The sequence below is a fragment of the Sciurus carolinensis genome, chromosome 2 (assembly GCF_902686445.1).
Source record: "Sciurus carolinensis chromosome 2, mSciCar1.2, whole genome shotgun sequence".
Classification (NCBI taxonomy): domain Eukaryota; kingdom Metazoa; phylum Chordata; class Mammalia; order Rodentia; family Sciuridae; genus Sciurus; species Sciurus carolinensis.
In genome coordinates, this window is record NC_062214.1 from 87,906,758 (window position 1) to 87,932,438 (window position 25,681).

Below are 25,681 nucleotides of genomic sequence, written 5' to 3' on the forward strand. Positions count from 1 at the left end.
TTATGGCATTTGCCAGTAAATGGATAGAACTGGAGACTATCATGCTAAGTGAAATAAGCCAATCCCCCAAAACCAAAGGCTGAATGTTCTCTCTGATATGTGGATGCTAACACACAATAAGGGGAATGGAAGAATAGAAGTTCATATACAAAGGGGAATGAAGGGAAGGGAGAGGGATTAGGAAAGACAGTAGAATGAATTTGACATAACTTTCCTATGTTCATATATGAATACATGACCAGTGAAATTCCATATCATGTGTAACCACAAGAATGGGAAGTTATACTCCATGTATGTATAATATGCCAAAATACATTCTACTGTCGTGTATAACTAAAAAAATGTTTTTAAATTAAAGAAAAAAGATTAAGGTTTAAAGTGCAGAAATATGATAGTAATGTAAATAATTTGTCTATACATATGAAAATAAGTTCTGTCACATGGAGAACAACTCTTCCATCTAAAAAGCCAGTTTTGTATCCATTTGCAAATTCATTTCAATATTCTTGATTTGTGGATATATCTTATTTGGGTTCTACGAATCACCTGTAACATCTTACTGGTTGCCTCATTTAATTAATGATCTAAATATAGTCTTTGACATGTTCAATTTACATAATGACTTTACTTTTTTTTTTTTAATCATCCTTTAACAGGTTTGGAGGACCCACCAAGAACAGCAAGCATCACCTGAAATCATCAGAAATGGTGTACCTCACAGACAGCCAAGCCCAGGTGTTTTATTTTATTTTTTTTTATCCTTGACTTCCATAGGTGAATTCAAAGTGGCATAGAACTTTGTGGAAATTTATTTTTCTAATTTTAATTCTACTCTATTGATTTATGACGAGTTATTTCCTGTTGGTAGCTGCAGTGATTGGAATTTGGTAATCTCTGTAAATGGATTAATGTCTTCTAGAGATCTGTTCCCCTGCTGGGTGAAAGAGGATAGAGAAGAGATTTGGTTAGTGTTTATCTGTTGGGAGTTGAAATCAATTAGGAATTTCATGCCCAGGAGGAAGGAAAACAACTTCGATACTGTAAGTCCCGTACTGTTAGGTTTTTGTATTTTTCAGTTGTGGCTGAAATTGTAGAATTTCTGGTGCATGTGCCCTGTATCTATGTGTGTGCATGTGTCGCTCAGAAAGCCCATTACCCCTCATTGTTACTGTAGGAGGTTTTCCTGTCTCCAGAAAGCATTAATAAATTAGAGCATAAAGGCCTTTAAAGGAGCTCTGTTTTGACTGACTTATAGAGATAAATAAGGACTTATGTAATAAATTGGATATTCCTAAAATTCTCAGAAAATTAAACTTCTAATTCGTTGTGCTCTCCCTGTCTCCCACATTCAGAAATTCTCATTGAGACTCCTTGCTTTTCATGGCAACAGAGTAATCTGCATAGTCTTCATGAGGATCTGTTCTCCTTTTACAAAGATATAAATGGAAAAATCACTTATGCACCCAAGGCCTTGCCTGGAATATTTGAGAATGATGTTTATTTAATCAAGTATGATGAGTCACTTGTAAAGGACTGAGGTTGACTTTCTGGTGCCAGTATTTACAAAGTCCTCCCAGAAAAACTAGCGTGGTCCATGGCTAATAGAATTTCCAACATGGTAATGAAGGTCACATCCTGTAGGCCCAAGAACCTTGGGATGTTTGAAGCAGCTCTAAATAGAAGAAAAGACCCACATTTATAGGTCCTTCTGGAGAACGAAATTTCTTGGCCTTGATTTACCAGCCTTGGGATAGCAAATAATAAAGTATTTTAGAAGTTCAATCTGAGATTCCTTATGAAAGCTTTCAGCAAAATAAGTTTTAGGTGTCCTATATAGTAAATTAACATTCTTGCTGCACTGGAGTAAAAAATTGGGCCAAACCTAGTGAGACCAGTCTTATTTTGTGAATAATTTTGTTTGAGATAATTTTGAAAGGAAGAGATAAAGATAGATAAGTGAATTTTATTGTCAAGTTTTGAAATAATCAAAAGAGATACTGGACTCTCAGAATGTACAACTATAATAAACCAATAAAAAATGTGGGGGTAAAAAGAATATTATTTTAAGAAAAGAGATACTGGATACATTTCAATGGAATGCTGGTGTCTCTAGGGATTATCTGAACTTAGGTTTTGACTAGGTTATTTTACATCTCTGTAGATACTAAGGTTAATTTGTAAAACAAACAAAAAATGAAAAATAATGCAAATAAGTCTTATCTATACACATGAAAATAAAATCTTTGGTCAAGGAACATGCCTCTTCTCACAGAAAAGTCAATTTTACATCTATCTGCAAATTTATTTCAATATTCTTGATCTACAAATGTGCCTGTTCTTTGAATTCTCCTTTGAACCAATTGTGACTTCTTACAGATGTCCTCTTTTAATTGAGGAGTTAAAGTCTTTGATATGTGTTCATTTGTATTTGAATGGGAGTTATGATTTTACTTATTGTCAAAAATCGTCCTTTAACACCATTGTTCTATTAGATCCTCATAACATTCTTACTTTCCTGTTGAGTAGATTAGGAATTGGAGGTTGGTTCACTTTTATTCATTCAGCCAGTATTTCTCCAGAGCCTGTTATGTGTCAGGAACTATTCTGAGGACTGGGGAATGCAGTGGTGAGCCAGAGAGACTGCAAAGACTCCAGCGGCAGAGAAGACATTAAATAAATAAATACACAAATAAATAAAATGTGATAGTTTATGAAAGTTAAGGACAGTTGATTGCGGAAGTGGCTTTCACAGGTTGAGGTCAAGGTTAGGCATTCATTTGCCTGAAAATGTGATTGGTCTGATAAGGGGCAGCAAGAAGACCCAAGTGGCTGGACCTGGAGAGAGCAGGAGTTAAGAATGGAGACACAGGCGAGGGCTGGGCAGGCACGCCTTGCTCATAGAGTTTAGACTTTATTCTAAGGTCAGATGGTGACCTCTTGCCTGAGGTCATACAGAGCCCAAATTGGGTGATGGGGTGGGGCGCTTTCTCTTTTTGGATTTAGCCAGATAATTCTTTTAAAAGTAAGGAATTTTTGTTGTGCATTTTCCAAAATGAGTTTCTCTTGTGGATACTACTCGTGTTTCACCTCATGCTGGACTTGCCAAGACCTGGGGTGAGATTTAAATGACATTTAAGCACAGAACACCTGAAAAATCTTGACACTCTAGCCATATTTCTGTGGCTTGTGCTTTCCTGATGCTCATGTTACCTTGCATAATACCAGACATATGGCAAGGACTCCATAAATATATGTCAATTAATTGGTTGATTAATTACAAATATTATGGTAGACCATGTGTTCTCTGATAGATAATTTAGAGATAAAAATGTGATTTTTTTTTCTGTACCAAGTGGCTGTGATTTACCTTTGTTTTGTAGCATTTTTTAATTTGGTAAAGCAAGGATTAATTGATTGATTCATTCATTCATTCACCATTTCTATCCTAATTGATCCACTAAGAATATAAGATGATATTAAAGCAAGAAATAGAAATCCTTCTGCTGTTACCCATTATTCGCAGGGAGCAGCTATTACATAAGCTAACCAGAAAGCATATGTCACAAAGATTTCTGAGTAATGGCTCATAACTAGGAAAGAAATAGTTACCATTGTAGAAAACAACAAATTTAGAGACTTGGATTCTCCACCGCCAGTGGACAAGAGTTCAGCAGAAAGAGGAAACAGTAGCTAGGAGATAGAATGTCCAGGCACCAGAAGAACTCTTGGGAACCAACTCTGGGTCCTAAATACTCCAGATAACAAAGAGAAAGTGATACAGGAATATCTAAAGACCGTCCCACTCAGTTATATTTGAGACCAGAAAAGGGATCCACTTAGGCTCTCTTTTAACACTTCCACCAGTTAAATTGAGTGGTAAGGAAAAGTAAGAGGGTTACACAGTGACATTCAAACCTTAGGCATTCATTCATTTACTCTTTCATTTGCTCATTAATTCATTCAACCACCAGTTAGTATCTACAAAATGCTGCATATGGTTCTAGGCAGTGGGTATGCTAAGGTAAGGGTGATAAGGTCTTTTTGCTTAAAATCTAGAAATCCATTGTTTTCACAACACTATAATCTAGACCAAGATATGCATAGTTTAAATGCCAGTTGCATTAATTTGGATTTCATGTTTCTGCATAGTAGTATGCTGAAATAAAATTTTTAAATGCTCTCAGAATAGCATCAGAAATTGCTCAGAAAACTTGATAACTTCTAATAATATCACATGAATGTAATAAAAATTTAATAAATAATAACACCTAAAGCAATAATAATAACATCTAAATCAATAATAAATCCATGGAATGATGGATTTTAGAGGTGAAAGGGACTCTAGTGACCACCTAGTCCAACCTCCTGATTTATAGAGGAGGAAATACAGGTCAGTGCAAATATCTGACTTGCTTGAGTTTGCTTAGAAAAAGTAGTGACTGAGTCAGGGCCCTAACTCAGGCCCTGACTACCTCAGTGTCCTTCCCTTACATCCCTAAACACAGAACATGGCTACGGAGTCACTAACCTTTACTGGCATCCTTTTGTAAGACTGGTATGGGGATGAAATAGGGATCCGCGCGATGAGAAGAGGGCAGAACTGTGAGGTTGGATATAGTGGACCCTTTCATTAACTTCTGAGCCTTCACCTAGTTGACAAAAAAATTCATTTTCAGCAGACATTTTTGCCTTTGCAATGAACACAGTTTTCTTCTTGTAAACAATAAATAAGGTTATGAATAGTTTCATTAAGTTTTAATAAAGTAGCAATATCAGCTCCAATTTCATTGCTCATGAGTACCCTGTGCTATTGTCTACTGTCAGGATTTTGTGTAATTTAAAATTGTTAATTAAATCCAATTAACATGTGGTGATTTCCACTATGCAAAGTCAGTACAGTAGTTAATAAAGGAACTATTAAGATTTTGTTCAATTTTAATGACTACAATATAAAAGTGCTAAATCTTAACACAGGAGGTTTTGAATACAGCAAAGTTTTGTATAGACACATTCCCCGGGAAATAAATATTAGAGTTTTGAGGTTAAAAAATAAAATGGGAGAATTTAAAAATAAACATATAATTCAATATTAACAGGTTAAATATAAACACTGAATGGACTCTAGCAGATCTTAGAAACAGGTAAAGATATGATGTCTCTATCAGTCACAGGAGCTAATTACTTTTCCTAAAGTCATAAAATGCTTTTATTATAGTTATGAAATATGAATTATTTCTATTAAATGGCTTCTAGATTTTAAGGATTATTTGTACTGTATATAAATCACATTTAATTGTAAGGCCCAAGTACACTATTTTTACCTTTATTATGGGGGCTTATGAATTACCTGGGCCTCACAGTAGGGAAAATGCAACTGTCTGGTATTTACAGACTGATTTAAATTTTCAAGTCATTTTCAAAACATTAATTAATTTGCCTAACTCCAAGGGAACTAGGTAATGGTTTGCTATTTAATGAGGAACTCAAGACTGAAAGTTAGTAGACCTGCTTCAGTCACACAGGGTGCTAGACATACACAGATTACTCCGTTTTAACATAAGTCTGATTTTACATTAGTGAAGTTTGCCCTTGGACTCAGTTGTACCACACCTTATTGCTCAATAAGGCTTGAGGATCTTGAGGAAAGGGAAATTTTTCTCAAGTCTTGCGGGAAAGAAAATCATTTTACAAATTAAGTATTTATTGGTTGAGAAATGCCTGCGTGAAACAGGTGTTAGGAGGGACCCTGCTGCCAGGATGTGACGTTAAGGAGAAAGTGTAAAGCAGTCACTCACTGCCCCTGTGAACGCTGAACTCCAGTGATATTAGTAAATAAATAAATAGAAATAATATTGTGTGTGTATGTGTGTGGGGGGGTGTTGTTGTTGGGGCTCAAACCCAGGGTCTCAGGCATGCTAAATAAGTCCTCTACCAAAGAGCTACTCCCCCAACCCACAAGAAATTGTAGTGGGCAAGTGAAAACAGTCCGTCTGCTTCCGTGTGAGTTGGGAGGGGAAGGGAGGCCCTGGGTGAGTGTGAGGGAATTCCAGTGTTGCTGATACACTGGTTGCTCTCCGCTCTCCCCTGCCCTTCTCCCTTCCAGACACAAGCAGGGTCCAGGATCTCCTAATCTGGGAGGCTGAGATAATTCCCCAGTGCGCTGTGCCCCAGAAGCAGCATATACACAGCAAGGACATATAGTATCAAAAAGGGCAGGGTCTCCATTTGTCTGACTGATATTAGGGTCAGCGAAGCAAAGGCAAACTGAAGGAAGAGAAAAAGACGCCGCATACATAGAATTGTCAAGCACTGTGAAGATGTAAAATATAGGTTTGGCCGATTGGGAGCCCGGATCATAATTTATCTGGATTTTCTGAAAGCCTTTGATAAAGAGCACCTGACAGCAAAAGAAGCAGGATCCAGCATAAAACACAGTGTACAGAAGGACACTGAGGAGGGACGGAAAGCAGGTTCTGTCTGGATTCTGCCAGGCAATGAGCAAGCACATCCATAATGCTGCTTTCTTAAGTCTTTAAATTGCATCAATCTAAACAGTGCAAAAACCAGACTCAAGGACTATGCTGAAAAGGGGAGTGTGTGCATAGGGGCAGACAGGGGAGGGTTGTAGTTTATAGAAACAGAATAAATCCCTCAGGCAGTATCACTAGATATGAAACATCTGCCATCCTGTCCCTTTCCCACAGTCAGGATAACCACTTCTGCATGCGCTTGGTTGGAGGGAGAAGGAATGCAACAACCTTCAGTATTTACTGAGCACTTACTATGTAACACTAACTTTAATACAAAAAGCATTAAATTTCATGAGCAATGGAAAAGCTAAGGGCTATGGGAGTGCAGAAGAGGGAGCAATTAACTCTGCCTGCTGGTGCTGCAGAAGGCTTTCCAGCGACTCTCCGCCCTGACTGGAAATTAGGATCACTAGGGGAGCTTTATAAAAATACTGCTGCCTGGGCCCCAACCCTGGGCAATTAAATCAGAATAGCTGAGTTGGGGCCTGGGTCTTGGTATTTTTCTAAAGCTCCCCAGGTGATTCTGATGTGCAGCCAAGGTTGAGATGTACTGAAGTGAATGATATTTAAAATGCATCTTAAAGGAGGCATCGGGCTGCATTAGGTGGAGGAGAGAGTACAGTCACGGGCAGAAAGAATGGTGACAATGAGGTAAAACCACAACATGAAGGCTTCACCAGGGAGAGGAGCGCCATGTGGCTGGACCAGTGTGCACGAATCAGGAGTGGACTGGAGAACAGACTGGAAAGGTGGGTTGAGAGGAATTCGAATTAAAGAAGGCAGCTTTATGAATGTGCTGATTGCCTAACAATTTCAAATATCATCTGTTTCTGTGCTTTATATTGTCTCTTCTGTGAGAACCATGTTTGTGAAATCTCGTATAGTGATATAAGAAATAACATATTATAAAAGAGTCATAAATAGAACAATGTCTTTTATATCTGGTCCTTCATTACCATTTCTAAAACTGAAATTCAGAACTTTATTGCTTTATGCCCAAACCTTCAACAATAGCTTATAATTTTCCAAAATTTTAGAAAATATGTAAAACCTGAAAAAAGAAAACAGCAATCATATCCCATCAGCCAGAATTAAACATTGTTGATATCTTGGTATTTTTGCTTCCAGTGTTTTCAAATAGAAAAACCATTCTAGTTTATTATTCTGGTACAGATGATATATGTTCATTATAAAGATTCCAAACAATGCAGAAATACATAAGATGAAAGTTTAAGAAACCATGCTGGATATCATTAGGAGATCCATCATTCCTAATATCTTTAAAATGATTGATGCATCAATGTAAATAAATAGGAATTCTATTACATTATTAAATTTGATATGAATTTGATAGGACAGAAAAGAACTGAATTGAACTCGACAAATTACTAAACTTCAAATATTTCTTTAGCACGAGGTCTCTGAACTAAAGAAGGTCCTCAGCACAGGCTGGCAAGCTTTTTCTTGAATGATCAGCCATGTGGACTTGGTGCAGGCCTGTCTGTGTAGCTGGAAAGCAACAGGGAGTCTGGAAATAAAAGGGTGAATCTGTGTGCTGAGGTCTGAACATGTGTCCCCTCTGATTCATATGTGGAAACCTCCTCTCTGATGTGATGATATCAGGAGGTGGGACTTTGGGAGGGAGTTAGGTCGTAAGTATGGAGCCCTCATCCTTTTTAAGGATGGGCTTCATGCCCTTATCTAATTATCACTTTTCCACCAAGTGAGGACACAATAAGAAGTGTCAATCTGTGAACCAAAAGCAGGCCCTCACTAGACATTGAATGGAAAAGGCTTGATTTTAAACTTCCCAGTCTCTAGAACTAGAGAAATGAATTTCTGTTGTTTGAGTCACCTAGTTTATTTTACCTTGTTATAGTAGGCTGAATGAACTAACACTGTATTCCAGTGAAACTTTATTTACAAAAACAGGTGGTCAGCCTTTAGGCAGTAGTTTGTAGACCTCTACTATATGGTTAAATAAAGGTAATTATGAAAAACATTTGGAGTTTTGTTGCCATGTGTTATTACTATGGACAGTTTATCCAAGCTTCAAAAGATGAGAACATTAGGGTTCTCTTGGGACTCCCATCTCCTCTCCCTCACCACCCAGTTTTGGATTATTGTTTCTACATTGTCCATATTTATAATATTCACATTCTGTTTTGATGCCATAATTGCTATGGTTGTTTAGTTCTACTTGTACATGAATCCAAAGCTCACCAATAGTCTTTTGTCTCAATCAGCACGACCAAACTCTCAGGTCCGGCGAGGGATGAAGGGGGATTGGAAAATAAAGATTCACAGACAGATCTTGAAGATTAAGCTGGGATCAGGTGCAGCCTGCTCTCTAATGGAGATGCAGATCTAAAGAATTACGCCAGCAATCTTTATTTATATATGACTCATTATCAGGTTAAAGACTATGCAACCATTATTCTTGGTATTCAGGGAAGTTACAGAAACGAGGACATCCTATGTAGCTTTTCCACAGGTGCAATCCATAACTGCAAAGTGCAATGTTAGGAGCTTTGTGTAGCTCTCAGGAAAGTCCGTTGTTTAAAGTTACGTAAAGCGGGCAGGAACTGGAGAAGCTAAGCTGGTGAAACATTAAGGTTGTCTGGCATAAGAATTCCTTCCCGGGAGCTGTGTACCTGAGATCAAGGTTAGAACTGATAGGGCTCGTGCACAGAGCCTCCTCATGCAGGGCATTGCCACAGTAGCTAGGCATCCTGTGCCTTGCACAGAAACATTCCCAGGAACCGGGCATGCCTCAGTCATGAGGGCATCAGAGACCCCTGATCTCAGTAACTGCTCCCCCATCCTCTGTCACCACTCTCAACGACTTTTTCTCATGGCTTCTCTGTACTAGAATTCTTTGATTGATTTCTTAATAGACTGGTTTTGGTTATCAAATAGTTATTTCCAACAAGTATTCATGGGTCCTTCACTTGCCTGAATCTTTCTACTTGAATTGTCCCGAGTCATCCTTTCTGTTTTCAAAACTGGCCATTGTCTTCTATGATGAATATTGTGCAATCTGGTGCCAGTCTGATTTTATTTTTACCCTTTGTATGTGATTTAATTTCTTACTGCCTGGATGTCTGAAACATTCTTTGTCTTTTAAATTCAGACACTTAACTATGACATAATTTATGTTACATATTCTAAATAAAAATTTTCTGGGATTCAGTGTTTCCTTTCCACTTGCCGATTCAGTTCTTTCTTCAATTTGGGAAATTTTTCATATATTATATTAATGAATATATCTTCTCTTTCCTTTCATGGGTTCTCTGTTTTAGAGATTCCAAATGTTTTTAAATATGGCTCATCTTTGGTTTTCATATTGTGGTACCTAACTATTCATTCTTTAGAGCCTAGTTCCTTTCAGAATAGGACATCTAGTTTTAGTTAGGCACGTGGTTATCTAATTACAGACCACATTTCCCAGAATCCTTTATGGCTAAATGTGGGTATGTGACCAAATTCAGGCCAATAAGATGTTAGGGGAGCCTCTAGGTCATCCTCAGAGGACTTGCCCTGGACTATCTATTCTTCCTAGGGCCTGAAACATGGGTGCAGAGATGAGCTAGCTCCACCACAGGAGTGAGAAAGCCCGTAACCGCTGAAGGGGGTTATGGGGTTGATGGAGCACAGAGGTAGAAGAAACCACCTCTTGGAAGACCACGTGGAGCACAACTGTCCTTCCAAACTTGGACTTCTCCCCTGTGGACTATTTCGTGAATGAAAAATAAACTTGTTCAAATCATTACACTTTTTGGATTTTTTTTACAGCAGTGTAGTTTGTACCAACTTGATATGCATATCTTTCAGCTTCTAATTAATTTCCTTGGTCTTTTCTCTCTGCATTTACTGTGCTTACAGTCTTTTCTCCATATCAATATTTCAATATTCAGCAGTGTCTGTTCTTTCTATTTATAGTTTATTTATTAGTTCCATAAAGTATTTTGGTATTCAATTTGTTTCCTTATGTCTGAAATCTCCCTTTTTATCTCATTTTACTATTCTATCATCTCATGTTTGAGCTCTAGTTTTACTAAATTTATGTTCTTGTCAAGCTGTGCGATTATGTGAAGAAATTGTGAAAAAATTCCTTCTGTTCCTTGAGTTATAATTTTTTCAACTCTCTTTTGCAGTTCACAATTTCCCTCCTTTGTTCTCCCCTCCCTTTCTTTTGTTATCTGTGGGTGAGACACTGACATGGAGAAAATACAATGACCATAATAAGTCAGTCAAATGACTGTATCATTTCTTTCCCTTCATGTGTACCTGGGCAGCTCATCCAGATATTCTACTTGCTGTGATGCAGGATCTCCTCCCCCATTTTCTGGTTCAAGTGTGTTTTCTCTCCCAGCAACGTGTTAGAATTGGAATTTCTTCACCTTTATGTTACCTGAGGGCTTGAATGGAGGAAGCTTGGTTGAGCAGGTATGTAATCTTTGTTAAAATCTTTAGGCCCTTCTCCCTCTCCTGAGGTTTTGATAAGCATCCTATATCAGGGATTTTCTACCTCATGAGGATGAGGACATTCCTTCCTACCCTCGACACTAAGGACTTTGAAACATCTGGGTGGAGACCCGTCACTTCTTTCAGGAAGAATCAGACAGATTATATCCCAATTTCCTTGGTCTTTTCCTTGGTCTTCCTGTTTCTTTTTCTTTCTTTCTTTTTTTCTTCCTTCCTTTTTCCTTTTTTGTAAACAAAGCTTTATTGAAACATGGCTCCAGCTGCTTCTTCTAAGTCTCCTTAGAAGAAAGAGAGAGAAAAAAAAAGGCCCACTTGATTGTCTTCTCTCCAGATTTGATATTATTTTTGAGAATTCCAACAAATTGATAATTTGCTTATACTTCTGAGGAGTTGGAAGGGGGCTGGGATTGGAGCCATATGGCACCTCTTTACTCTGCTCCAGAGTCTCCTGTGTGGTGAATGGTTAAAATTGTGTGCAACCTGCACAAACAGATTCAACAACTCTGCCCTAGTCCCCTTCCCCATATTATGGACAGAGAAACTAAAGACCAGGAGGGGACAGAACTAAGAGTACATGTCACAGTTCCGTGGCCATTCAGAAACTACATCTCCCAGCTTCCCTTCCTGTTTCATGTGGTTTTGTAGTTATGGCCAGGAGTCTAGGAACCACAGCGATCCTACTGGTTGGAATACAGACATGTGGTAGGAGCTGAGCTGTTAGCTGTAAGGTGGAAGGTGTACGTGTATCTGATGTTGGAGAACTGACATATCAGCCCAGCCACAAATTGCTTCTGCTCAAACTGTACATGAGAAAGCATCAATATTTGTCATGTTTGACCTACTGTTATTCATTACCTTTGTTGACCTAATTAATATGGGGCATTTTTATTTACCCAGATGGTGTCCCTCTGTGGCAACTTCAGCATAAGTATATCTTAAATTTGCTCAGGATACACCAAATTTGGGAAAAAAATAAAATTTTATTTCATTTTTCAAATTTGGGGGATCTGAATATTTCAAACTTTATATATAAAGCAAGAATTTATTATTTTTATGTCTTATTTTGAATTTATATAATCCAATTTCAGTGTTACCAAAATTCGGCATCACTGTTTTTGGATCTGCTATCAGGTTCCTGTCACCCTTTAAAATTAGTTTAAAAGTAAATTCTTTTAGGAAATCACTTCTGATTTCTTTATCCTCAGAAAAAGGGAGTTATTTCCCTTTCCATGTACATATAATGTAAATATTTGTAGACAATCTCAAAGGCATTGCACAATTCAGAGCTTACATAATTTATCATCTCATTTTAAGAATGACTATAGTGAAAAAAATTTTAAAATAACACAAGTGAAAAAAATGTTCAACATCTTTAGTAATTAGTGAAATGCAAATGAAAACTAAGATTACATCTCACTTCAATCAGAAGAATTATCAAGAATACAAGCAACAATAAATGTTGGCAAGGATGTGGGGAAAAAGGTACACCTAAATATCATTGGTGGGAATGCAAATTGGTGTGCCTGTTATGAAAAGCAGTGTGGAGATTCTTCAGAAAACTTGAAATGAAACCACCATTTGATCCAGTTATCCCACTCCTTGGTTTATACCCAAAGGACTTAAAATCAACATACTACAGTGACACAGCCACATCAATGTTTATAGCACCTCAATTCACAATAGCTAAACTATGGAACAAACCTAGGTGTCCTTCAACAGATGAACAGATAAAGAAAATGTGGTATATATATATACAATGGTATATTACTCAGCTCTAAAGAAGAATGAAATTCTGGCATTTGCTGGTAAATGAATGGAGTTAGAGAATATCATGTTAAGTGAAATAAGCCAAACCCAAAAAACCAAAGACTGAATGTTTTCTCTGATATGCAGATGCTAATTCACAATAAGCGGGGGGTATGGAAAAGAATGGAGTTACTTTATATTAGGTAGAGGGGAGTGAAGGGAGGGGAAGGGGTATGGGGGAAAGAATGATAGTAGAGTGAAACAGACATCATTACCTCCTGTACATGTATGAGTGCATGACCAATGTGATCCTGCAATATGTATAATCAGAAGGGTGAGAGATTACACTTCATTTATGTATGATCTATCAAAATGTATAAATGCATTCTACTGTCATGTAAACTAATTAGAACAAATAAAATAAAAATATTTTTAAAATAAAATAAAATTAATGATGCTATCATAAATATAAAAAAACCACTGGGAAAGAGCAAATAAGATGGACATATTAATAGCAAATATTTTCTTTATGATAAAGGCAGTACAATGGCAAGACACCATAATGGCTTATGTACCCTTCTGGTAATGGTAGAGTCGCTTATAACAAACTAACTCTCCTTGGCGATTATCAAGAATACAAGGAGGGGGTTTCAAGATGGCGGACTAGAGGGCGGCTGCATTTCATGTTGCTCCAGGACTCAAGATTCAAAAGAGGAGATAGTGGGTGACTTGGGACCAACTCAAAGCTGCCGGGTGAGTCTCTCCCATTGGGGAGGCGTCCCGGATGGGGTGGTAGCCCTGGAACGCAGGGAACTTTGTGAAGTGGAGTTGCCCGGCGAGACGCCCCTCCCCCGCTGGAGCTGTAAACACGGACAGCGGGGAACTTTGCAGAGGAGGCCGCCCAGCACAGCGCTTGGTTTTGGAGCAAACTGCCCGGGCTTCTGCGGCTGCCAGAGGAAGAACTGGGTGGCGAGCTATTTGGACTCAGCGACTGCCTGAACAACGGGGGGGGGGGCTGTCCTGAGGAGGTAGAGGTGTGCAGTGAGTTGCTTGGTCTCCAAGCGCCCACACAGAACACCGGGTGGCTGCCTGGAGGAAGAGACGAGCAGCGGGTCACTGGGGCTTGGAGCATATGTACGAGGCTCCAAGTGACTGCTCAGAGGAGGGGTCGCATAGCCAGGCGATCAGGTGCAAAGCACGGTCCGGTCCGGGGACCTAGGCACCTTTTGTTGAAAGAGCTACACAGAGACAAGCTGAGGGGCGGAGCGAAGGTTCCAGGACTGCGGGCAGCTTCTCTGAGGAGGGGCTACCTAAGGAGACTCGTCTGCGAAGGGCAGGGCTCCCAGGCCCAGGAGGTAGGTCCGGGCCCCTGGGAACGTTGCCTGGGAAGGCTGCCCTGCCCAGGCGGTAGTTGTGGACTGAGGGGAACCTCTAGGAGGGGCACTGACCAGCGAGACCTCCCCATCGGGTGAATCTTCACCGCCGGGTGAGGTTTTCCCACAAGGACGGTAAAACCAGAGACACAGGTCCAAACAGGCCTTGCCTCAGCCCGCAGCCTAGTTCCCCTTTGGATGACCATTGGTCAACAAGTAGAGGCACCTCTGCCCACTAGCAGGGAATATACCCCACCTGAAGACCACCACCCCTAGAGAGGCAGCTTCCTTGGGGAACACCGCAGTATCAACTTCCTCTAAGACTTCAGGCTACTGAAGGATAAGAGGGGATACACTAGCAATCTTCAGGGACATTATAAGTCAATAGAGGAAATCTGCAATATCTCAGCAGTCCACTGATACCTGAACGACATGAGAAAACAAGGGAAGAAAATGCCTCAAACAAATCTGGATGTTACATCAACAAAATCCAATGACAGCATGGCAGAAGAAATGTCAGAAAGGGAGTTCAGAATGTACATAATTAACATGATAAGGGAAGCAAACGATGAACTGAAAGAGCAAATGCAGGCATTGAATGAACGCACCAATCGACAGTTAAAAGAGCAAATACAGGAAGCAAAAGACCATTTCAATAAAGAGTTAGAGATATTGAAAAAAAAACAAACAGAAATCCTTGAAATGAAGGAAACAATAAACCAAATTAAGAACGCCATAGAAAGCACAACCAATAGGATAGAACACCTGAAGACAGAACCTCAGATATTGAAGACAAAATATTTAACCTCGAAAACAAAGTCGAACAAACAGAGAAGATGGTAAGAAATCATGAACAGAATCTCCAAGAACTATGGGATATCATGAAAAGGCCAAATTTGAGAATTATTGGGATTGAGGAAGGCTTAGAGAAACAAACCAAAGGAATGAACAACCTATTCAATGAGATAATTTCAGAAAATTTCCCAAATCTGAAGAATGAAATGGAAAATCAAGTTCAAGAGGCTTATAGGACTCCAAATACACAAAATTACAACAGACCCACACCAAGGCACATTATAACGAAAATACCTAACATACAAAATAAAGACAGAATCTTAAAGGCTGTGAGAGAAAAGAACCAAATTACATTCAGGGGGAAACCAATACGGATATCAGCAGATTTTTCAATCCAGACCTTAAAAGCTAGAAGGGCTTGGAATAACATTTTTCAAGCCCTAAAAGAAAATGGATGCCAACCAAGAATCTTATACCCAGCAAAACTTACCTTCAGATTTGACGACAAAATAAAATCCTTCCATGATAAACAAAAACTAAAAGAATATACAAAAAGAAAGCCAGCATTACAGAACATTCTCAGCAAAATATTCCATGAAGAAGAGATGAAAAACAAAGAAGCAAATCAGCAAAGGGAGGAGATATCCTAAAGGAACTCTCAAATAAAGAGGAACCAAGTCGTGTCAAAAATAAACAAATAAATGAATAAAATGAGTCAAATGACCAGGAATACAAATCATATCTCAATAATAACCCTGAATATTAATGGCCTGAATTCATCAATCAAAAGACATAGACTGGCAGATTGGATTAAAAAGAAAGATCCAACAATATGTTGCCTGCAAGAGACTCATCTCTTAGAAAGAGATACCCAAAGACTAAAGGTGAAAGGATGGGAAAAAACTTACCATGCACATGGACCCAGCAAAAAAGCTGGGGTATCCATCCTCATTTCAGATAAAGTGGACTTCAAGCCAAAGTTAGTCAGAAGGGATAAAGAAGGACATTTCATACTGCTTACGGGAACCATAAATCAGCAAGACATAACAATCATAAATATCTATGCCCCAAACAGTGGCTCACCCATGTATGTCAAAAAAATCCTTCTCAAGCTCAGAAACCAAATAGACCACAATACAATAATACTAGGTGATTTTAACATGCCTCTCTCACCACTGGACAGATCTTCCCAACAAAAATTGAACAAAGAAACCATAGATCTCAATAACACAATCAATAATTTAGACTTAACAGACATTTATAGAATATACCATCCAACGAAGAGTGAATACACTTTCTTCTCAGCAGCATATGGATCCTTCTCTAAAATAGACCATATATTATGCCACAAAGCTAATGTTAGCAAATACAAGAAGATAGAGACACTTCCTTGTATTTTATCAGATCATAATGGATTGAAATTAGAAATAAATGAAAGAGTAAAAAACAGAAACTACTCCAATACCTGGAGATTAAACAATATGCTATTATATGATGAATGGATAACAGAAGATATTAGGAAGGAAATTAAAAAATTCTTAGAGGTAAATGAGAACAAAGAAACATCATAGCAAAATCTCTGGGACACTATGAAAGCAGTACTTAGAGGAAAATTTATTTCATGGAACGCATTCAATAAAAGAAGCAAAACTCAACAAATAAACGACCTAACACTACAACTCAAAGCCCTAGAAAAAGAAGAACAGACCAACACCAAAAGTAGTAGAAGCAGGAAATAGTTAAACTCAGAGCTGAAATCAACGAAATTGAAACAAAAGAAACAATACAAAAAATTGACAAAATAAATAGTTGGTTCTTCGAAAAAATAAACAAAATTGATAAACCTTTAGCCACACTAACAAAGAGAAGACGAGAGAAAACCCAAATCACCAAAATTCGGAATGAACAAGGAAATATCACAATAGACACGATTGAAATACAAAACATAATTAGAAGCTATTTTGAAAATCTATACTCCAACAAAATAGAAAATTTCAAAGATATCAACAAGTTTCCAGAGACGTATGAATTGCCTAAACTAAACGAGGAGGACATACACAATTTAAATAGACCAATTTCAAGTAATGAAATAGAAGAAGTCATCAAAAGCCTACCAACAAAGAAAAGTTCAGGACCTGATGGTTTCTCAGCCGAGTTCTACAAAACCTTTAAAGAAGAGCTCATTCCAATACTTTTCAAAGTATTCCATGAAATAGAAGAGGAGGGAACCCTCCCAAACTCATTCTACGAAGCCAATATCACCCTGATACCTAAACCAGACAGAGACACATTGAGGAAAGAAAATTTCAGACCAATATCCTTACTGAACATTGACACAAAAATTCACAACAAAATTTTAGCAAATCGCATACAAAAACATATTAAAAAGATAGTGCACCATGATCAAGTGGGTTTCATCCCAGGGATGCAAGGTTGGTTCAACATCAGGAAATCAATAAATGTAATTCACCATATCAACAAACTTAAAGTCAAGAATCACATGATTATTTCAATAGATGCAGAAAGAGCATTTGATAAAATACAGCACCCCTTCATGCTCAAAACACTAGAAAAAATAGGGATAGTGGGAACGTTCCTTAACATTGTAAAGGCCGTCTATGCTAAGCCCATGGCTAATATCATTCTTAATGGTGAAAAACTGAAAGCATTCCCCCTAAAATCTGGAACAAGGCAGGGATGCCCTCTCTCACCACTCCTATTCAATATCGTCCTTGAAACTCTAGCCAGAGCAATTAGACAGACCAAAGAAATTAAAGGGATACGAATAGGAAAAGAAGAACTCAAACTATCCCTATTTGCTGATGATATGATTATATACTTAGAGGAACCAGGAAATTCCACCAGAAAACTCTTAGAACTCATAAGTGAATTTAGTAAAGTAGGAGGATATAAGATCAATGCTCATAAATCTAATGCATTTTTATACATAAGTGATGAATCTTCAGAAAGAGAAGTTAGGAAAACTACCCCATTCATAGTAGCCTCGAAAAAAATAAAATACTTGGGAATCAATCTCACAAAAGAGGTGAAAGACCTCTACAATGAGAACTACAGAACACTAAAGAAAGAAATTAAAGAACACCTTAGAAGATGGAAAGATCTCCCATGTTCCTGGATAGGCAGAATTAATATTGTCAAAAGGGCCATACTACCAAAAGTGCTATACAGATTCAATGCAATTCCAATTAAAATCCCAATGATGTACCTTACAGAAATAGAACAAGCAATCATGAAATTCATCTGGAAGAATAAGAAACCCAGAATTGCTAAAGCAATCCTTCGCAGGAAAAATGAAGCAGGGGGTATTGCAATACCAGAACTTCAACTGTACTACAAAGCAATAGTAACAAAAACGGCATGGTATTGGTACCAAAATAGACAGGTAGATCAATGGTACAGAATAGAGGACACGGACACAAACCCAAATAAATATAATTTTCTCATACTAGACAAAGGGTCCAAAAATATGCAATGGAGAAAAGATAGCCTCTTCAACAAATGGTGCTGGGAGAATTGGAAATCCATATGCAACAGAATGAAACTAAACCCATATCTCTCACCGTGCATGAAACTAAACTCAAAATGGATTAAGGATCTCGGAATCAGACCAGAGACCCTGCAACTTACAGAAGAAAAAGTAGGTCCAGAGCTTCAACATGTCGGCTTAGGACCAGACTTCCTCAACAGGACTCCCATAGCACAAGAAATAAAAGCAAGAATCAACAACTGGGATAGATTCAAACTAAAAAGCTTTCTCTCAGCAAAGGAAACTATCAGCAATGCGAAGAAAGAGCCTACAGAGTGGGAGAAAATCTTTGCCAATCATACTTCAGATAGAGCACTAATCTCCAGAATCTATAAAGAACTCAAAAAACTCAACACCAAGACTACAAATAACCCAATCGACAAATGGTCTAAGGAAATGAACAGACACTTCACAGAAGAAGACCTACAAACAATCAACAAACATATGGAAAAATGTTCAACATCTCTAGTAATAAGAGAAATGCAAATCAAAACCACCCTAAGATTCCATCTCACCCCAATCAGAATGGCGATTATCAAGAATACAAGCAACAACAGGTGTTGGCGAGGATGTGGGGAAAAAGGTACACTCATACATTGCTGGTGGGGTTGCAAATTAGTGCAGCCACTCTGGAAGGCAGTATGGAGATTCCTTAGAAAACTTGGAATGGAACTACCATTTGACCCAGCTATCCCACTCCTTGGCCTATACCCAAAGGACTTACAATCAGCATATTACAGAGATACAGCTACATCAATGTTCATAGCTGCTCAATTCACCATAGCCAGATTGTGGAACCAACCTAGATGCCCTTCAATTGATGAATGGATAAAGAAACTGTGGCATATATATACAATGGAATATTACTCAGCCATAAAGAATGATAAAATTATGGCATTTGCAGGCAAATGGACGAAATTGGAGAATATCATGCTAAGTGAGATAAGCCAATCTCAAAAACCAAAGGAAGAATGATCTTGCTGATAAGTGGATGATGATACATAATGGGGCATGGGAGGGGTTAGTTTTAGGGTTAGAGTGAGGGTTAGGGAGCGGGGCAAGAATGGGGGAAGGAAGGACTGTATAGAGGGAAAAGACGGATGGGAGGGGTGGGGGGAAGGGGAAAAATAACAGAATGAATCAACCAACATCACCCTATGTAAATTTATAATTACACAAATGGTATGCCTTTACGCCATGTACAAACAGAGAAACAACATGTATCCCATTTGTTTACAATAAAAAAAAAAACTAACTCTCCTGAAGATAACCATTATAAACTCTGAACAATATATTAGAAAAACAGCTATTTGAAGATTCTAAAAGAAAGCAGGCAGAAGTGAAAGGGGAGCTGATCTTGAAAAGGGGGAACTTCATCAGTTGAGAATTATATATGTGTGACTTCTGGCCTAGAAGTACTTCTTAGCCTGTGAGATAAGGAATGGCTATAGTTTAAGAAGAAAGTCACAGTCCTACTGACTTGAGAAGTCAGAAGATAGAGAGTTTAGGGCTGTCATAAAAGCTGAAAATACGGTGAATCCCAGAAATGAGGAAATTGTATGGAGTCGGGAGGGGACTCCAAAATTTACAAATGCATGGCATATAAATCCTTGGTTGACTTCTGAGCCACACATATGTGGAAGAGATTCTAAGAAGCCTGAAGAAATGCAATAATTAAAGGTTTAAAAAAGCTGATTGGAGTTCAGCTGCTACTAACCATAGCAAAGATAGGGTTTCAGATTTGATTCTTGTCAAGTTAATAACCTGCCTGAATAGGAATCAACGTTAGAAAGCAAAGTAACAGAATTCAAGGTATCTTCAACATATCATTTATGATATGCACAACAATAAAAGTTACAATACAAGGAACAGAACAAGGTAGCCTATAGTGGAAATAAAAAAGTAGTTAACAGAGACATTCAAGGTGACTCTGAGGCTGGAATTAGTAGATAAGGATTTCAGAGTTGCTATTATACATATTTTTAAAATCCTAAAAGAAAATATAGTTATAGTGAATTAACAAATGGAAAATCTCGGTAAAGAAATCATAAAAGGAACCAAATGAAAATTCTAGAATTATAAGTAAAATATCTAAAATGACAAATCCATGTTGGGCATAGTTTCACATGTAATGTCAGTAGCAATGTCAGTAGCTCTAGAGGCTGAGACAGGAGGATTGCAAGTTCAAAGCCATCCTCAGCAACTTAGTGAGACCCTGTCTCAAAATAAAAAATGAAGCAAGGACTGGGGATGTGAATCAGTGGTTAAGCACCCTTGTGTTCAATCTTTGGTACAAATTAATTAATTAATTAATTAACAACAAAATAAAATGACAAATCCATTAGATATGCTTAACACCATATTGGAGTGGGCAGAAAAAAGGATAATTAACAGGAAGAAAGATCAGTAGATATCACCTAATATGAAAAACAGAAAGAAAAAAAATACTTAAAAAGAATAGCTCCTCATGCACTTGTGACACAATATCATGTTGTATAACTTGTATATAGTTAAGTCCCATAAGAAAAAGAGAGAGAGAATTGTGGGAAAAAAATAAAAAAAAAATAATGGTCAACCATCCTCCAAATTTGTGAAAAACAAGCTTACAGGTAGATCCTAAAAGCTGCATGCAATGAATTATAAGGAGGACGAACATAAAGAAAACCATGAATAGCACATCATGATTAAACCCTTGGAAGAAGAGACAATGAAAAAAATATTAAAAGTAGCCAGAAAAGAAAACACATTATATATATGAGATCAATATTCCAAACATTGGCTGACTTCTCAACAGAAACAACAGAACTTTAAAACACTGAATAAGAAAACAAAAGATTAATACAATTGATAAACCCCAGCAAGAGTAATCAAGAAGAGAAAGTGTAAATCACCATTATCAGAAATAAAAAAGGATACTTAACTATATTTCCTACAAACATTTTTTAGAAAAAGATAATAAGGGAATATTTTATGCCAATAAATTTGACAAATGTAAATAAGGAGATTCCTTGCAACACCCACCCTACCAAAACTGACAGAAGAAGAAACAGAAAACATGAATAGCCCTATATCTATTAAATAACATCCTCATTGCATGATGGGGAATTATGCAAAGATTAGTAAATATGTGGTTCTAGAAATAAAAGTGACACAGGTTTACAGAAAGGTCAATGTCAAACCTTCAGGAGTCTCATGAAACAGAGACATGAATTTAAAAGGCAGGATTAGAAAGCTGCATGATAAAAAGGCTCCAGTTATCCCATTTTCAGATACAGTCATTCACCACATAGGGATGTTTCTGTCAGTGATGGACTCCACCTACAATGGTGGCCTCATCAGATTACATGAAGCTGAAAGATCCAGCGATGTCAAAACCTTCATAACACTATAGTGCAAGGCATTCCTCATGTTTGTGTTGACGCTGGTGTAAACAAACCTACTGCACTGTCAGTTGTAAAAAAATATAGTGTATGCCATTATGTACAGCACGTAATGCTTGATAAGGGTAATAAACAACCGTGTGACTGGATAACCTATTTACTTATTCTTCATATACACATTTTAGAGCATACTCCTTATACTTACTTTTAAAAATGTTTCCTATAAAACAGTATATTGTATTACTCTGGCAGTAGCCTCATGCATCTTTTTAAAAATCTTTTAAATCCCACCAGCAATGTATGAGGGTATCTTTTTCCCCACATCCTTGCCAACACATATTATTGCTTGTATTCTTGATAATAGTCATTCTAATTGGGGTGAGATTAAATTTAGGGTAGTTTTGATTTACATTACTCTTATTACTAGAGATGTCGAACATTTTTTCATATATCTATTGATTGCTTGTAAATCTGTGAAGTGTCTGCTCACTTCCTTAGCCCATTTATTGATTGTTTTATTTGTATTCTTGTGTAAAGTTTTTTGAGTTCTTTATAAATTCTGGAGATTAGTGCTCTATCTGAAGTGTGTGTGGTAAAGATTTTCTCTCACTCTGTAGGCTTTCTCTTCACATTTATGATTGTTTCCTTTGCTGAGAAAAAGTTTTTTAGTTTGATCTATCCCATTTATTGATTCCTGCTTTTATTTCTTGTGCTTTGGGAGTCTTTTTAAGGAAGTCTGGTCCTAAGATGACATGATGAAGATTTGGGCCTACTTTTTCTTCTATTTGGTACCCAAAGGACTTAAAATCAGCATACTACAGTAACACAGCCACGTCAATGCTTATAGCAGCTCAATTCACAATAGCTAGATTAAGAAATCAACCTAGATGCCTTTCAATAGATGAATGGATAAACTATGGCATATACATGCAATGAAATATTACTCAACCATAAAGGAGAATAAAATTATGGCTTTTTCAGGTAAATGGATGGAGTTGGAGAATATCATGCTAAGTGAGATAGGCCGATCCCCAAAAACCAAAGACCAAATGCTTTCTGTGATAAGTGGATGATGATACATAATGGCAAGGGGACGGGGCAAGGGAAGAATAGAGGAAGGATGGATTGTGTAGAGGGAAATGAGGAGTGGGGAGGGGGCGGGAGGAAGGAAAGATAATGGAATGAGACAAACATCATTACCCTATGTACATGTATGATTACACAAATGGTGTGACTCTACTTCATGTACAACCAGAGAAATGAAAAGTTGTACTCCATTTGTGAACAAGGAATCAAATAAATAAAGAATACCAATAAAAATATTTTTAAAAATTAAAAAAAAATTTTTATATCTTTATTTATTTTTATATGGTGCTGAGGATTGAACCCAGTGCCTCATATGTGCTAGGCAAGTGGTCTACCACCGAGCCTCAGCCCCAGCCCCAGTCTCATACATCTTGGGTTTACCAGATCTCTTCACTACATCGTTTTCTCTTGTGCTTGATTTAATTCCATTTGTTCATCATGACTTTAGGAGCAATAGGTCATTATATGTATATTATAAAATATGTAATATATCACACACCCACACTATAGAGCCTAGGTGTGTACTAGCTGGCTATACCATCTAGGCTTGTGTCAGTGCACTCCATGACTGTATTTGCCACTCATAACAGCATAGAAGAGGCATGCACATGGAAATGGAAATAAGTGAAAAGTTTCTAAGTGTAAGCAGCAATACAACACCATGAAATGGGGTTGGTTGATTAAATACCTTGGAGAAATCAGAGTTGTCACTGTCTGTTTCTAATAGCAGTCAAGCCTCACTGTTGCCCAGAGTCTTCAGGGAAACAGGAAAGGGGCAGGGGGAGGGAGAGAGGGAGGAACAAGAAAAAGAAAAGGCACACCCGGGTCATGGTTTTCAGAGCTGGAAGGGGTCTTAGGATGGAAAGGGGGAGTCAGCAGTGGAGTAACAATGGGATTGTGAACAGAGGCTCAAAGAACATGTGCCCAGAGGGGACCAAGGAGGAGACCTCAGAAGAAATCCTGTCTTTTTTTTTTATTTTTATTTTTTACATTTACATAGGGTAATGATGTTTATTTTATTTTTCCCCTCCCCCCACCCCTCCCACCCCTCTTTTCCCTCTACACAGTCCTTCTTTCCTTCATTCTTGCCGGTCTGAGGTGTGAGCATCTGCCCTCCTCACAGGCCCTGTACAGAACATCACATAAAAATGGAGTTTATGATGATGCCCCCAAGCCCCTAAGAAAGTATTAACTTCCAGTAAGAGTGTGACTAAGGAGGGAAAGTATGTAATAAAGTCTAGAAGTTTTTCCATTAGAATCGTTAAAATAAAATCCAGCACTTAAGCAAAATTTCCTAAGTGTGCTCCTCAGAGTAGTTTTAGGGGTTCTGGGAAACCTGGGGAAAACTGTTAACTATACCCCTTCCTGTTCAGTCACAATGGACATCAGCTCCAGGTGACTCCAGGTGGCCTAAAGGTACAAAACCAGCCTCTCTCTGGTTTCCCAATTTTATGGGGCCATAACTGCTCCTTTCATGGAATATGTATTCCATGGAACATTCCAAAGATCCAGGATTCTTTGGAATACACTTAAAAAAAAAAAAACTCTTTCAAGTTTTAATACACAGCTAATAAATATATTGCTATAATTTGATAATATATTCTGTAAAGTTAAACAATGACTGATTATTTGATTTAACATAAAACTTTTCTTCAAAGGAACTTGAAACATGCTAGACTTGTAATTTTAAAGGACTAAGATCAACAAAAGTTGAACAACTTTTTTGTTGCTATTTTTAATAGTATGTATTTGAGTCATTCCAAAGAAATTTTAATTTAGCAAAGTAATCACAAGAGAATGATAAGACACTATCCATTTCACTTATGTCTGAATTACATCTCACATATGAAAAAATGTGTACACTTGAGACCACACGAGAAGTGAGTTTCAATTGTAGACCTTTTAGTTAAGATCTAAGGAAGATTTTATGAATGAGTTTATCATTTCTTATCATTATTTTTGCCATTGCTATATATTCCCTTATTATAGAACAGTGTGCCAGTCTCTAGGCATTTTCGTTTAAATACTGGCTGGGGTCACGAGTGGAATGAAGTTTGATCCTCATTTACCTCACACCAGCAGTTGGGTTGGCACGCAGCTGCAGAACTGCTGGGGCTCTTTATATTTAATTTGGCATCCCTTCCTGAGCAGTATTGAGACTTTTACTTCAATGACTCCACTGGGCTTTGCCATAATTTCTATGCTGTATCAGTAAAGGCTGCAGAAGAGATGCCTAAGCAAACCTGAAAGGCGGCTAGCCACGCTTACAGTTCAGGTATATTTGCCCAAGTCCATGAAGGAATTAACCCCAAGTACAAATTAAGTCTGTTTAAAAAACACAACATTTGGGGGCTGGGGTTGTGGCTCAGTGGTAGAGCTTTTGCCTGGCATGTGTGAGGCCCTGGGTTCAATCCTTAGCACCACATATAAATAAATAAAATAAAGGTATTGTGTCCATCTACAACTAAAAAAATAATATTTTTAAAAAAACACAACATTAACTCATTTAGTAATGAAATGGATTATAAAAGAATATAACTAGATCATCTTAATATTTGTGTATGTGTGTGTGCGCGCGTGTGTGTGTGCACGCGCATGTGCAAGAGTTTGTCCTTTTTGCATAATTTCTGTTGGAGTAATTTTCCTAGATTTTGAATCAGATTGTCTCACATTCTGAGAAAACTACCTATTAATTGTATGACTTGGTCATATATCTTAATCTCGATAATCCTGAGG

The 25,681-nt window shown here is 37.7% G+C and overlaps 1 protein-coding gene across 2 annotated transcripts in view; it reads right to left on the bottom strand.

Annotated features, from left to right (window-relative positions):
- The window catches only part of Iqch (IQ motif containing H), a 212,340-nt gene that overhangs the window by 127,953 nt on the left and 58,706 nt on the right, over window positions 1-25,681 (bottom strand). For both annotated transcript variants that reach the window (XM_047540480.1, XM_047540479.1), the window contains exon 6: window positions 4,529-4,649. In XM_047540480.1, coding sequence (XP_047396436.1) covers window positions 4,529-4,649 — 121 coding nt within the window. The remainder of the gene's footprint in view (window positions 1-4,528; window positions 4,650-25,681) is intronic.